The 15,382-nt window shown below is 38.1% G+C and overlaps 1 protein-coding gene across 1 annotated transcript in view; it reads right to left on the bottom strand.

The window, feature by feature from the left end:
* Positions 1-15,382, bottom strand: part of dnah5 (dynein, axonemal, heavy chain 5) — a 153,610-nt gene that overhangs the window by 32,275 nt on the left and 105,953 nt on the right. Inside the window, exons 62-68 of the mRNA XM_065246255.2 lie at positions 11,209-11,344; positions 10,313-10,629; positions 9,601-9,756; positions 8,506-8,688; positions 965-1,208; positions 667-781; positions 330-520 (exon numbers count right to left, since the gene is read on the bottom strand). Coding sequence (XP_065102327.2) covers positions 330-520; positions 667-781; positions 965-1,208; positions 8,506-8,688; positions 9,601-9,756; positions 10,313-10,629; positions 11,209-11,344 — 1,342 coding nt within the window. The remainder of the gene's footprint in view (positions 1-329; positions 521-666; positions 782-964; positions 1,209-8,505; positions 8,689-9,600; positions 9,757-10,312; positions 10,630-11,208; positions 11,345-15,382) is intronic.

Genomic DNA, 15,382 nt, shown 5'->3' with positions numbered 1-15,382 from the left:
TAAAGATTAATTTTTGAAAGTTCAGGGAAAACTTTGGGTCTGCCTTAAAATCTACACAATCATCATGTACAGTACGTGTACACAAACAAACCTTTAATCGAATTTTGTTGCTTCACCAATCTTGTCCTACCATTTAAAAAATAAAAAATACCCCAAAGCACTTCCTGCCCTTCAGCTCATTACTGTATCAAATACCGTGTATATTGTGAATATTGGCAGACAAACTTCTCTCAGAGGAGATAAAGGAGAAAAGACTCAGACTGGAGGAGAAAGAAAGTGAGAATGAGTTTGATGCAGACTGATGTGAGGAAGACCGGCTGGTTTCTGACCTTTAATGAGGGTCAGGAACTCCTCATGTTTGACTCTGTTGCTCTGCATGTCGATCTTGAGCGTGAGCAGCAGGGTGAATAGGAACTTGTGTTCCTCGTACAGCCCTCTGGCTGCGTACTTGTGCACCTCGAAGGTCATGTGCTCGATGATGTTGGCGATCCGCTTGCTTGTAATTGGACTCTTTGTGGACCTTTTAGCATGAGAAAAGAAAAATTATGCATGCCATCAAAATCATAAATTTGATACTCATTTCATCATTGAGTACTACCAATGAACGGTTATGCCTCCTGGCATTTTTGATGTAAATGAGCTATGAAATGTGAATGTGTATATTACTTGGCCAAGGACAGGTCGAACAAGCCCAGGAACTGGCGGAGTGAGGTCTGATACATCACATTCACCATGCTCATCTCTGTTATCAGGAAGTACAAGATGCTGCCTCTTGTCGCAACTATATACAAAAAAATTTGTCACAATAGACAAAAATTAGTAAGTTATGGTGATTGTTTAACTTTATACAAGAACCAGAAATAAACTAACAGCAGGAAAGACCAGAACTTCTGTTAACTTTTCAACTAGACCAGTTGTACAAGGAAGACCATAAATGCCTAGACCACCAAAGAAAAGATCTCACCAGGCCTGTATTCCTCACGGGCCGCATTGATCTGGATCTCAGTTTCTGCGGCGATCTGGAGTTTCTGAGCGACCTCCTCCGCGGTGCGTTTGGTGTTTCCCAGCACTATGATGAGGCTCTCATCATCCACCAGGGATCCCTGTGTGCTGGTGAGCCTGAAGAGCAGATTATCTTCCAGCTCCTTCATCTTCCGTTCATTGGCCGCCACATCCTCGAGCAGGTCTGTGCGTTCCTTCTCCAGTTCCTAACCATTCAAGAAGATCAAACTGCTATTTATCATCACACATACACACAACCATAGTCTGGTAGCTGACAAAAATGGAATTATCTCAGCTTTTTGCTCAAAATTTGGTGTTTTTGAATAAACCTACCCATATTTGAGAGGTGATAAAAAGAGAACTAATGAAGGTAGGATAAAAGGTTTTGAAAGCAGAGGATTAGACAGAAGATTTGTGTAATCTTTCATCTGAGATCGTATTTGTTTATTTATTTAAAGAAGAACATTTTCTGGAAGGCATTCAACTTTTGTAAAAATTATGAAAAATGCTGGCGCTGGCTGGCAACTTTAAAAAAAAACGCTGGCGGGGAAAGAGTTAAAGGAACAGTATGTAGGATTGTGGCCAAAACTGGTATTGCAATCACAAAATGTGTGGCTAAAACTGGTACTGCAATCACACAGCTGGTGGCCAATATACCAAACGACAACATAAACATCAGTTGAGGGCTGCAACTCCACTGTTTACATGACAATATCCTGGCCGGACTGCTGTTGTCAGTGATATAAGTATTTGAAATTAAAATGATTTCTTAATGTCTAGTGACATTTCAGGGCCATTTAATGATTAATTGATATAAATTTCTTACATACTGTTCCTTTAAGTTTCGTACCGTAAATATAAAAAAAAAATATTTATCATAAGTTATATGTGTTGCTCAGGACTTCATTTGGAAACTTTAAAGGCGATTTTCTCAATATTTAGATTTTTGCACCCTCAGATTCCAGATTTTCAAATAGTTGTATCTGGGTCAAATATTGTCCTTTCCTAACAGATACATAATTGAAAAGCTTTCAGATGCATTAGCACCACTTATGGTTCTACAGAGGTGCTATGTAGCACTAAAAATGGTTCCCCTATGATTACAAGCTTTTAGTACTATTTAGCACCATTTTTTAGAGTATAGGAGCGTGGGATGATGGAAATTGTGATCTTCATTGAGGATGGAAATCAAACTAGGACAAATCATATTCATGTATGATGTAATAAAGATTGATAAGCATTATATAACTTACGCCAACAAAGCGGTGTGCTAGACACTACATCAAAGTATCGCATGAGCAACTCAGCAGTGCTGCTTTCAAATTACTCTCACGATATGATGATGTCATATGGTCCAGTCTGTAAAGCGCTGCATGAAGTCAAAAAAACCTATGATTTCTACCGCAGTAAAACAGAAAATCGATGATAAATGGACATGACACCATTGAAAAGGGAACAAAGGAGGGACGTTACGCTGTTTAAAATTGTGAATTTTTTTGGATTTAAACATTGTTGGAAACCTGAAAAGTTATTACGAGCTTCACAATTTATGATACAGTACAGTACGTAGCCTACGGTCAATTCAATCAGAGAATGTTATTCAAAAGCTTTTCCACCTGCTTTTCAAACTTATTTCTGTCATATTAATAGTCTAAAATACAGTTCCCTTCGAAGAAAAGATGACTAGTCCAAGGTAAGGCCACACAAAGCTATCAAAATGGCATGTGGACTTGCTAGGCTGAGTGTAAAAATGTGATGTGAGTTCAAACTTAACAGATGAATCAATGTTCGGAAGGGCACATTCATTTTTAATACCTGGTACGTTCAAAGTCTCTAAAATTATTCTGCATAACAATGTGCATATATTACTTCTTTAAATCAATTCCTTCTTAAGTTTGGCTGACTTTTAGATCTAATTTGAGCTTATGTGTACTGTATCTGTGGAGCAATGTATGATGTTAAATTTAAACACCCACAAAACTTCCAGGATTTGATAGTGAGGTTGGGAAGCAGCAAGATGTTCATATAGGCTACTGTATATGACATGGCCAAAAGTATCTAAGATGGGGTCAACGTTATGCAGTTTGAATATGATCCTCCTCTTTCAAATATGACATTAGCCTCTTTTACACAGTAATTTAAGTAATTTACCAGAATGAATTTACCAGAATGAATTTACCATTAAATACAAAAATGTGCTGTTCTGTTTTTGCATGTTTGTTACACTTTAATGTTTCAAATCATCAAACAAATTTAAATATTAATCAAAGATAACACAAGTAAACACAACATGCAGTTTTTTATGAAGGGAAAACAAAATCCAAACACATGGCCCTGTGTTGAAAAGTGCTTGTCCCCTAAACCTAATACTGTAAGTGGTTGAGCCACCCTTAGCAGCAACAACTCAATCAAGTGTTTGCGATAACTTGCAATGAGTCTGTTACAGCGCTGTGGAGGAATTTTGGTTCACTCATCTTTGCAGAATTGTTGTCATTCAGCCACAATGGAGGGTTTTCAAGCATGAACCGCTTTTTTAAGGTCATGACACAGCATCGCGATAGGATTGAGGTCAGGACTTTGATTAGGCCGCTCCTCATCCTCAAAGTCTTCATTTTGTTTTTCTTCAGCCATTCAGAGGTGGACTTGCTGGTGTGTTTTGGATCATTGTCCTGCTGCAGAACCCAAGTTCGCTTCAGCTTGAGGTCATGAACAGATGGCCAGACATTATCCTACATGATTTTTTGGTAGATGGCAGAATTCATGGTTTAATTTATCACAGCAAGTTTTCCAGGTCCTGAAGCAGCAAAACAGCCCCAGATCATCACACTACCACCATCATATTTTACTGCTGGTATGATGTTCCTTTGCTAAAATGCTGTGTTACTTTTACGCCAGACGTAATTGGATGCAAACCTTCTAAAAAGTTCAACTTTTTGACTTTTCATCAGCCCACAGAGTATTTTCCCAAACGTCTTGGGGATCATCAAGATGTTTTCTGGCAAAACTGAGACAAGCCTTTATGTTCTTTCCTCAGGAACGATTTTCATTTTGAAACTCGCCATGCGTTCAGCCATGTGGTCGACTGGCCACTCCTGGGAAGGTTCACCACTGTTCCATGTTTTCGCCATTTGTGGTTAATGGCTCTCACTGTGGTTCACTGGAGTCCCAAAGCTTTAGAAATGGCTTTATAACCTTTTCCAGATTGATAGATCTCAATTACTTTCTTTCTCATTTGTTCCTTAATTTCTTTGGAACTCAACATGATGTGTAGCTTTTGAAGATCTTCTTGAGGTCTTCTTGAGGTCTTCTTCTTCTTCTTCTTCTTCTTCTTCTTCTTCTTCTTCTTCTTCTCGTTTAATGGCTGCTCACTCCTTGGGAGTATTACTGCCACCTACTGTATCTCTACTTCACTTTGTCAGGCAGGTCCCATTTAAGTGTTTTCTTGATTGTGAACAGGTGTGGCAGTAATCAGGCCTGGGTGTGTCTAGAAAAACTGAACTCAGGTGTGATAAACCACAGTTAAGTTTTAATGGGGTGGGGGGTAGTGATGGGCAGTCCGGCTCTTTCCATTGGTTCGGCTCTTTCGGTCAAGCTCCGGCTCTACATTTTAGTGATGGCAGTCCGGCTCTTTTCATAGATTCGGCTCTTCTGGCTCGGCTCCCTTAGAAGAGCCGGCTCCCCTGCATGCGTCTGAAGAATCGGCTCTGCTTGTTCGCTACAAAGAATCAGCTCTTAGAGCCGGCGTTCGCGAACGACCCATCACTAGTGGGGGGTGCTGGGGATCAAGCACTTTTTCACACAGGTCCATGTGGGTTTGGATTTTGTTATCCCTTCATAATAAAAAACTTCATTTAAAAACTTCATGTTATGTTAACTTGTGTAATCTTTGATTAATATTTGCATTTGTTTCAAGATCTGAAACATTAAAGTGTGAAAACATGCAAAAAAATCTGGACTTTTTCCATACCACTGTATATGGTAAGCTGTTTTAAATAATTTTAATAAGAAATGTGGGTGTTAGCATCAAGTGTGCAGCATGCATGTGAAAGCTCCGTAAACATTGTTTGGGTAAACTTTATGATTGGGTAAACTTTATGATTGGCCCAAAGCGGTCACATTCATGATGTCATCTGTCCTAAATACCGGGAATCCTTGTTCTGTGTTCACACAAATTACTGGTAATCTTACAACCTCTCTTACTGGTAAATTGGCAGCACTGATTTACCAAAAAGGTTCTGTTCACACATGATTTTTCAACTGCAGTTTACCAGTAAAGACTGTATGTGTTAAAGGGTCTATTGCCTTTGTGCACAAAGCAAAATCAATAAATGAATGGTTTACTTCAGTGTGAACGATTTTGACTGGTCTTCACAAAGGTCTGACCTGAACGCCGTTAAACTTCCCATCCCATAACATCAGTGCCTGACTTCATTGATGCTCTTGTGTCTGAATGGGGTAAAATTCCAGAATACAGTAAATGTTCCATCAAAGTTGTTTTGAAATTAATTATTCAGTGAAAGGGAAACAAAACTTTGTGAACTGGAACCCTTATGTTACCATTACTGTTTAAAAAGAGATTTCCAATTCAAGCTGACCCAAAAATGACCCTAGCGCTGTATTCCTCTCGCCCGCTGTGCCACAGAAACACGCCTCTGGGATGTGCTCAGAGCTGAAGGGATCTTTATGAAGTACAGCATAGCATACTGTAACTGAATAAAGCATGTCACTTAATGTCCTGCCTGTGCCTATCATTCGCTGCTGAACCATGAAGCATGAGTAAGATTGCAGTTATTACCAGCTTTACAATTTATTATATGTACTGTAGTAAATCTATGGAGCCGTATGGATCCAGCCATCTTTCACACCCGTCTTGGGTTAGATTATAACACTTTATAGAGAAGCAGCGCAATGCCATAAACAGTAAAACACTATAGACCCATAAAAATCTGTGTAAAATGGCTTGTTAGCATTTATATGAGCTCACAACATGTGCCCATATGAGTTAAGTACCACCTCATTACTCTGCAATAACTTCCTTTCTTTTCATCTACAAATGTTTCATCTCCTTTCGTTTTTTCAGGGTTCATATATAGCCACCTAAACAGACTTAAGGCTTTTTACCCAAAAATATTATATTCTGTCATCAGTTATTCACCCTCAAGTTGTTACAAACCTGTATGAGTTTCTTTGTTCTGATAAACAGAAAATAAGATTTCTGGGGAATGTTTGTAACCAAAACGATCAGAGGTCCCATTGACCATAGTAAAAAAAGAATACAATGGAAGTTAATGGTGCCCCAGATCTGTTTGGTTATTATTCTTCCTGAAATGTATACAGGTTTGGAATAAATGTGGAACAAAATTTTCATTTCTGTGTGAACTATCCCTTTAAGGCTTTGAAATATACAGTAAAAATATTATTTTATGGTATTATTTGAAATAAAAGTGAATTAACTACATACCATAATTAAACATGCAAAAGAAAATGTCAGGTCAAGGTCTAATTCAGTGTTTAAAGTCGCTGCAAAGTAAGATATTAAATGTGTCCTGAGTTTATCACACTGCAGAAAAATGTGTCATTAACCACCCAAACAATTCGAATTATGGAAAAAATGCCAACTAAATAAAATTAGTTATCTTATAACTCAGAAAAAAAGGAGCAGCATTTTCTGCTCTCAAATGCTGGGGGATGTCCGCTGTCTGTGCTGAAACCACGCACACTCAAGGTAAAGCTGCCATCTTTCTCAACTTTTAAACACTGCTACAACCTGAATGGATGCTCGCGATTGTGTTAGGGACGGGGCCATGCGCGCTGGCCCAGGTGTGTTGTTGAACCATCGTTTTAGGCCCACCTAAAAAATCCTGAACTCAGAAATGGGGAAACCTGTTTAACGATGTAACCCTGCAATTCAGTACTATGTAGTTTACAGTCTTTGTGACTTGTTTCAGCAATGTATTTCTAACGTTTATAATGTGTATAGAAACTATTTTAAAGATTGACTTGGCAGGGACTTTAGGAGCCTGCACCTTATGCCAAGTTCAGACTGTATGATTTTCAAACTAGTCGGGTCACCTGTGGTTTCACACTGCGTGATTATCTGGGGTAGCGTTCAGTCGCTGCTGTTTCAGACTGCATGATGGATTGGCGACAGGTGTTTTCATACTGCATGACTTTACCGTAAGAAAAATCGCCGATAACTAATTCCCGGTCCGCAAACTACGTCTCACAACCAAACGCACGCAAGAAATGACGCGAAGGAAACAACGCGAGGTCACGCGTGCAAGACCGGAGTTCTCACGTGAGACTGGGATTATTATTAAAAATAGTAACCCGCAAGAAGTTTACCATACAAATTGCATGTGCGCCCATTTGCAGCAGAAAGAAGAAGAAATAAAAATTATGAAGAAGGAAATGTTTGGAGAGACTCCTTCCCAAACTTCCAGCTGTCCTGTACGTTGCTCTCTCATTGGATGTAGGTCATCGCCGATGTTATTGTCAGTCAAAACACTGGACATGGAATGATTTTAAATCGCTGACCGGTCCAGATATTTAGCATGCCAAATATCTCACGGGTGTTGGCGACTCGTCTGCGATCCTCTCAGAAAGCGTATTTTATAATTCACACTGTGTGATTGTCACTCGCGTGCACGAGCATCGATTTGCCTGTGATTTCGGCCATTTGTCTGCGATTTCTCAAAACCTGTCGTCGAGTCAAAATCAGGGCTAAAATCGTGCTGTCTGAACTTGGCATTACCTAGGCTTACACCCACATAATATTGGGTGATTCTCTTGAAATTAGACTTATAATGTGTAATGAAACATTTAAATAAAAAAGTAAATGCTATCAAAATAAGAAGCATACAGTTACAAACATCTCTTCATGTACTATTTTGCACATGATTTCAAATGACATCATACAACAAATTTTGCTTTTTTTCCCACATTTAAAGGGGAAGTTTTTCATTACCGCAATGTGTCCATGACTGGATTTGGGTTCTTTGACATGGAAATATTTATAATAAAAAATAAAAACATTTACAGTAAAGAAACATGTGGTATTTGGTGATCATTGGTAAATGAAGAGACAATAAGGAATATAAATGTGTCCAAGAACAATTTTCTCATCCTCCGCAACAATTTTCAATCATTGTTTAAGCCCTCAAGGAACTAACATTTTCAAAAAAAAATTGTTTGTCATAGTACCTAGACAACTTTTTAGTTCTCATTACCGAAACATGAGTTTGTAAATGCATATATGTAATGTAATATCATGTTGCGGTAATGATCATTTATAAAAAATTATAATAATTATATTGGAAATATTTTTTAAATCCTCTAAAAATAATATTTATAGTAAGATCAGACCTTAATCTTATATGTGCAAAAAAAAAAATGGCTTCAAGGGTTTTTTTTTTATTCTGATGCTGGACACCTTCAAAATCTGGATTTCGTGAGAATCACCCACTTAGGCCTGCTCTTGGTTTACTGTCATAGGGTCCATACCTGCTTTTCTGTTAATATAACTCTCCCCAGCAGCTGATCCTCCAGGCCCTTCATGGTAACGGTGAAGTCGATAATGGATGTTCGAGCGCTGATCTCGGGAGTGTATGCTGGGTTGGGCAGCTTGGTGGTCACATAGAGCCGAAAACCCTTCATTACGTCCACCTCCTTATCACCAACTTTCACCTGATAACATGCAGATAAATCCAGAATTTAAATTAAGGCATTTCAAACATGCATTTTAGTCCGGGACTAGAATACAGTAAGCCCTGTCTGGAAAACGACCCCCCTTGAAAAGTAAAGACACACAAGATGATGATAAATGCTCATTTACATTTCTTAAGAATCACAAAGCTTTTCACATTAAAACACCTTTAGAGAGAACGTCCTAAATAAAGCAGTGTTAATGACCTCAGTAACAGGAAAGGTGTTTATGAAGATGTTTAAAATAATAATGTTGATTATCTCAGAGAGTAACTCATTTAATTTCCATGCCTATTAGTGGAAATAAACCCCATAGTGCCGTGGTGTGATTGTGCAGCGGTTTGACGGATAAAACGACGTCAACATCACATCTATAAAAGAAACGTGTGATCAGGTGTTCGCACGTTTGTATTATTAGATCCGGCTAGTTAAACCTGTCAAAGGCTGAGAGTTCACTGTTGCTCGCTATTTCCAGGACTTTCTTGAACGTGTGAAGCAGCTGCTGTCGATGACGATGCAGTGGCGTCACTTTTTTTTTACATCAGCTGGATATTTGATAATGAGCTGAAGGAAAGACACCCGAGAGATCACGACTGTCACTTATAGTCATGTTCTGCCCGACAGCAGCTGGTGCCAAACAAAAAGTAGCAAACAATCTGCTGAATATCAATAACACAGAGACGACCAGTACGAGTATATTTCCATCAGTATACCAGCACACCAGTGGTGCATTTTTATGTATGTATTTATGTTTTTCAAAAATATAATCAGGACACTAGACCGAATTTACAAGGCTTTGACCAAAATGTGACCGAGTGTTAGTACTGTATATACATTTTACCACAATAATGTCAGGTCTCTTTTGCGTAGCTGATAAAAACCCTTTCAGAATACCTTAAATGTGCTGCCAGTCTTGATGAAGTTCTTCTCCAGGACATTGTCCAAGGCAGGATCCAATTCCTCCCCAACATCCTCAATCAGGAGTGGGCGTCCTAGAGATAAACTGTCCTCTAGATGGTTCCTGAAGTATTTGTGGTTCAGTGAGGTGATCTGTAAAAACAGTAAAACTTCATTACTGACCCAGCTCAAGTTCTGAGGATGGAGAAAGCTGTTATCTGAGAAGCAGGTGATTTGTTTTTGAGAGGGCGACTGACCTCTTCAAGTGAAACCATGCATGAATGCAAGCTTTGCATATGTAATTGATGCAACTCGAGTCTCGGGAATACAAATAAGATACGGGTACAGTATGTGTGCGCACAGGTCCGGATTAACACAATGTAGTGCCCCATAATATTTAAAAGGTCTAGTCATTTAATCTGGCACTGTGTGCGTAAGAGGAAGGTTGAAATCTGAGGTGTCATGCATGAAGCAATGTGATGGGAAGTAATTTAGTAACCACATGCCACACAACTAACTATATTTTGCATTAGAGTAAATGCACTCTTCACCCTCTCCATACCATATTATGGTATGGTCAAATCAAGTTAACGTCATTCCAGTGCTGGGAAAGCTACCTACCATTGTAATTTTAATCATAACAATAGTATGGACCCATCATGCATGTGCAAAGCAAATGATGACATCATCATCCATTAAGTCTACTCACCTGAAGCTCATTTTTCGACTCTCTGTTCTTGATCCAGATCTTTCCTTGGGTCTGTGGATCAACCAGCAGGGGATATCTGGCTGCTTTAGTGACGATAATCCCGTTCTGGATGGACAGGTCGTCATTGGGCAGCCCCTGTAGGTTCCATTCACTTACTGTAGGGGCATCAATCAACATCTCGGTGAGGTTCAGATTGGTCCTGAAAGGAATATTTCGGGACTTCATCTCTCTCTGCCAATCAGTGAGAAGGAGGTTGCGAAATTCCTGGTTAAAGGGCCCCGAGTAGGACAGGAAGGCAGTGGCCAGCAGCACATCACCTGTTTATTAGAAATTAAAGAGTAAGACTTCAGAAAAATCGCAGGTTTTAATGTGTACTGAAGTAAATGTGAGTTTTAATATACGATTGGTTAAGTGTGTGCACATTTTGCATTCACATTTGTGCATCTGGCAGGCATTTTTATCCAAAGCAACCTACAATGCACTCAGGCTTTACATTGTACCCTAAAAACTGAACCCATGAGTCACCTTGAGATTGCTTTCACTAAAGTAAAATAAAAATCCTGCTTCAGTCTTTATGATATTAAAAATAGTTTAAATCCTTTATCTGCCAGACACAAATCTGAATCTTTAGAAATGTATCAGCACACCTTTTAACAAGTATCCTAGTTCAAGGCATCATTCATGCCTGTGGAAGAAATAATGTGGTGCAATATTTGTTATAAGGTTTCAATGTTTCTGCATCATTTCGGATTCTTTTGATTTTCACATTTTCGAGAACTGCAAAGCTTCACTTTCCGGTGACCTACTTTTTAGTAAATACACATTTCTGGGACTGACAGCCAAGTTAAGTTATCCAACTTGGAAAAAGCCGCCTAAAGGTTTTATGTAAAACACACCAACTAGACGTTTGGTCTGAGCGGCAAACTCTTTGCTGAGTTCGGTCCAGCGCTCCTTCTCTCCTGCCAATCCACTGATCAGACTGGAGGCGGTCTGCATCTTGTGCCGACAGCGCTCTGCATCCTCTAGCAGTGTCTATGAGAGAAACATGGGGAGGTAAAATAACACTTAAAATAATCTTAAATAGTGAAGAAAAGTATAATTTCAATAAAATGAATGTTTTTATTTCATAAATGGATGTTTTTATTTAACATAATAAATATCGGTCCTTTAAAGTTCTGTCAATTTTTATTAACAAGTAAGACGTAAAGAAGGAAAGGTATGTCTGTTCAAGGCTATTGCATTACTTCAGAAGACTTGAAATGCATCTCAGATGTATTACTGTAACAAACTTTTTTCTTTTGCTTTAAAGCCTTTTTTTCATTGTAAAGCACTGAAAAGATTGACCTCTACAAATCTTTAAAATGAAAGAAAGAGTTTTATAGGAGAATGGAATGATGGTAAGTTTTTTATGTAAACTAATCCTGTAAAGGTGCTGTGTGTAGATTTTAGCGCCATCTAGCAGTGAAACTGCGAACTCAACCAATGGCTCAGTCCACCACTCTTCGCTCCCTTTCGAAGCACATAGAGAAGCTTTGGTAGCCGCCACAGGACAAACATGTCATCGTCTAACTGTGCGTTCACACCAATAAAAGCTCTGGCTGCCCTGCCAACGACGCTATAGAAAAGGTGGAGGTTTCTGTCTTCCGATTGGATGCCGCCGAACCGCGTCATAGCTCATTAGCATAAAATTTCAACTCTCTTCGACGCTCACACCGTACATGACGCGCCGCTGCTCGCCGCCTGCTCTCACTGAAATGAATGGTTTCTGGCCACATTGACGCTCTTGTGATGGTGGTGTGAACGCACATTAAGACAACATAGGGGCTGTTTACACTTGGTATTAAGATGTGTTTTCATCGATCGGATCACAAGTGGACAAGAGAGACACATTACGTTTACACCTGGTATTTAAATCCGTCTCTTTTGTCCACTTTCGACCGCTTCTGTCCTGAATACTGTGAGGGGGTGGTCTGTGAGACGGTGGGCGAGTCTCTCTGCTGTCATTCAAACGCGAGCGGGAGTAATGATGAGTTTATATGGACGCAAACTAATATTATGTCGGAGTCCGCTGCTTGTTTAGCAATTATACATGCTGCACAGTGTTTTGTAAGTTTTTATGTTGGAGCTTTCTCTGAATTTTCAGCGCAGTTGATGAAATAGGATCGCGCAACTTTCACGCTTTCAAAACGAAACTGCGGAGAACACCCGCAGTAGTTTTATCAATGAAAGGCTAAAAATAGCGCTGTTTACCGTGTGTTCACGCCAGAAGTAAAAAAAAGACGTAAAACTTGTGTTTAATAACTCAGGATTAGATAAATGGGCGTAGAGAAGGCGGTCGCGTGTGGCTGTTCGAACACATTCAACCATATTGCGTTCCGCAACTCCAAAGCGATCCGATCGAAAGTGGTTTCAATTACCTCTGGATGTGGTTGAAAGTGGTCGAAAGTGGACGCGTTCAAAACATTTTGAACACCGTTTACACCTGGCATTAACGTCGTCCACTTGTGATCCGATCGACGAAAAAGCATGTTTATGCCAAGTGAAACAGCCTAATAGTGACGAAACATGCTCTGTAGAGCAGTTTGTCCATTTAGGGCTACTGTAGAAACATGGCAGCGCAAAATGGCAACTATCATGAAAGGGACTCATTGTGTATGTAGTAGGACTGTAAAAGCTAATCGATAATTATCGATTATGAAAATAGTTATCAACGAATTTAATTATTGATTAGTTGGTGTATGACATCACATGCTCACTTTTAAAAGTGAATACCCAAATTTAGTGCCTAATTTAGCTATAATAAGTGAAAAATCTGAGTAAATATTTAGGTTTTTATCCGATTAATAAAAAAAAATTAAATTGCATGATTGATCGATTATGAAAATAATCATTAGTAGCAGCCCAAGTATGTAGATAAAAATGGCTCATTCTGAGATAATATAAACATAACAGTTTATTATGTAAAGTCTTTATACACCACTGAAAATATAGTTACCATATTTTTCGGTCTATAAGCTGCGTTTTTTTTTCATCATTTGGCTGGTGCTGCGTCTTACAGTCAGGAGCGCCATGTAAGTCAGTATGAATTAATTTTGACATTTATGAGGCAAGAGACATCACATTACCGTCTACAGCCGCGAGAGTCCGCCATATGCTGCTTCTGTATTTATGTAATTCAATGGATTCTGTAATGTGGAATGACGAGTATGTGAACTTCACGCTAGTTGGCTTGTTCAGTTAGACTATTCAACCTTCCAGGTAAGCTCTGTATGCTATGGTTTATTGTTTAAATAACTGAAAATATTGCTTTTAACGTACAGACATCTATTCAGCCTGCTGTTCTGTCTACTATTGTTCAGTTGAATAACTTGCCATTCCAGATTAAATGTCTGTTCTACGGCTTGTATTTTGTGAAATAATTTTCTAAATAAACGTGACATATAGTCCACAGTGACATACATATTTTATTTCATCTTAATGACGCATTTTTGAATGATGCGGCTTATGGTCTGGAAAGTACGGTATGTATATTATATTATATTTTTGTCAATAAATACTCCTAAAATCTACACACTGCACCTTTAAATCCTTTGTGAAAAACTGTAAATTATAGTCTAATAAAAAACAGTGCTGGTTTCGGTTGTACAGATGTGGCCTTTAAAAATGCGCGTCTCTGAGACCAGAATGCCGCGGAGACTTCCGAAATTCTGCGAGATCCCGCAAAAGGGGGGTTCGGTGGGGGACGCAGGAAATATAAAAACCTGTAGAGGGCAGGCGTGTTTCTTGTAGGCCATACTGACGACAATGTGTGTGCTCGACTTCATGCTGAGCGTATACTGTATGATATTGAAGTAACATGACACGGACTTTGATGTCATACAAATGCATGCTTTTTGGCAAACATTTTGTTGGCGAAGTTTTCTTTTGCCAGTTACATAAACAGTCACATATTCTTCATAAAAATCCGACTCAAACGCGGATCATTTGTCTTATTTTTTCCGTGTACTTACAGTAGAAGAGACGTGATGTATGATAATCGAGTCTTATAACAAAATAATTCGCGAAGACCTTTGAAGAGACCGAACGTTTTAATAGCTTTAACATGGTTGTGGTGCGCTTTTCTGCATTACTGAACAGTAGGCTACTTTTTATATTATTATGTTTCCCTTTACATGGTATGAAACACGATAAAAAGTATGCATTGGTGTTTAATACATTTCACTGAGAATTTGTATAATATGTTATACTTTTGTACTAAGGAAATAAAATCATATTGTGAGTGTAAATATTCATAAATTCGAGGAGTTTCTGATGTGTTTGTCATCGGCAAAATGCGCAGTTTCTTTGTTGCTGATTAAAAACCGTTGGCTATGTGATTGTTTAAAATTGACATTTTTTCTACTTATTATTAATTTATTTTTTGCCTACATTTACTCAAATAATATCAATGTGAAAATATAAGTAAATCATACTTCAAGTTAGGCGTAAAACTTACACATTTTTGATGTCAAATAGAAATAATAATAATTTGAAATATGCAATTATTACAGTTTTAAAAACTTAAATATATTACTCTGACCTTTTTAAATATATTGACTAAAATAATCTGTAAATGTAATACTTATATTATTAAGGCGTATACATCAAATAATATATGTACATTTTACACAAAATATCTGTTCTATTTTTAGTAATTTATTTTCCAACTAAAAAAATCGCATAACTGCATTAAGAGATTTTATTAAGTTACTTTAATCATTTATTTTAGAGATATTTACAAAGCCACTGAATCATTTTTAACAGTGTGTACATTATGACCTTATTATTAAATGCATATAAATAAAAATATGTAAAACTAAATAAAAAAGATATCATACACGGACTGTATGTAAGCATACGTTTTCTTGTTCGGTGCACGTGGGTTTAAATGCCGTTTTTCTAAAGAAGAATTTTAAAACTTTATTGGTGGTAGTTGAGAAGAATTCCTTTTTCCATTTCTAAATCATTTTGAGCGCAATATAAATATATCATATTGTTATTCTTATTATATAAGAATACGCAATTTTTACA

The sequence above is a fragment of the Paramisgurnus dabryanus genome, chromosome 13 (assembly GCF_030506205.2).
Source record: "Paramisgurnus dabryanus chromosome 13, PD_genome_1.1, whole genome shotgun sequence".
Taxonomy (NCBI): Eukaryota; Metazoa; Chordata; class Actinopteri; order Cypriniformes; family Cobitidae; genus Paramisgurnus; species Paramisgurnus dabryanus.
This window is presented reverse-complemented; position numbering and strand designations above follow the sequence as displayed.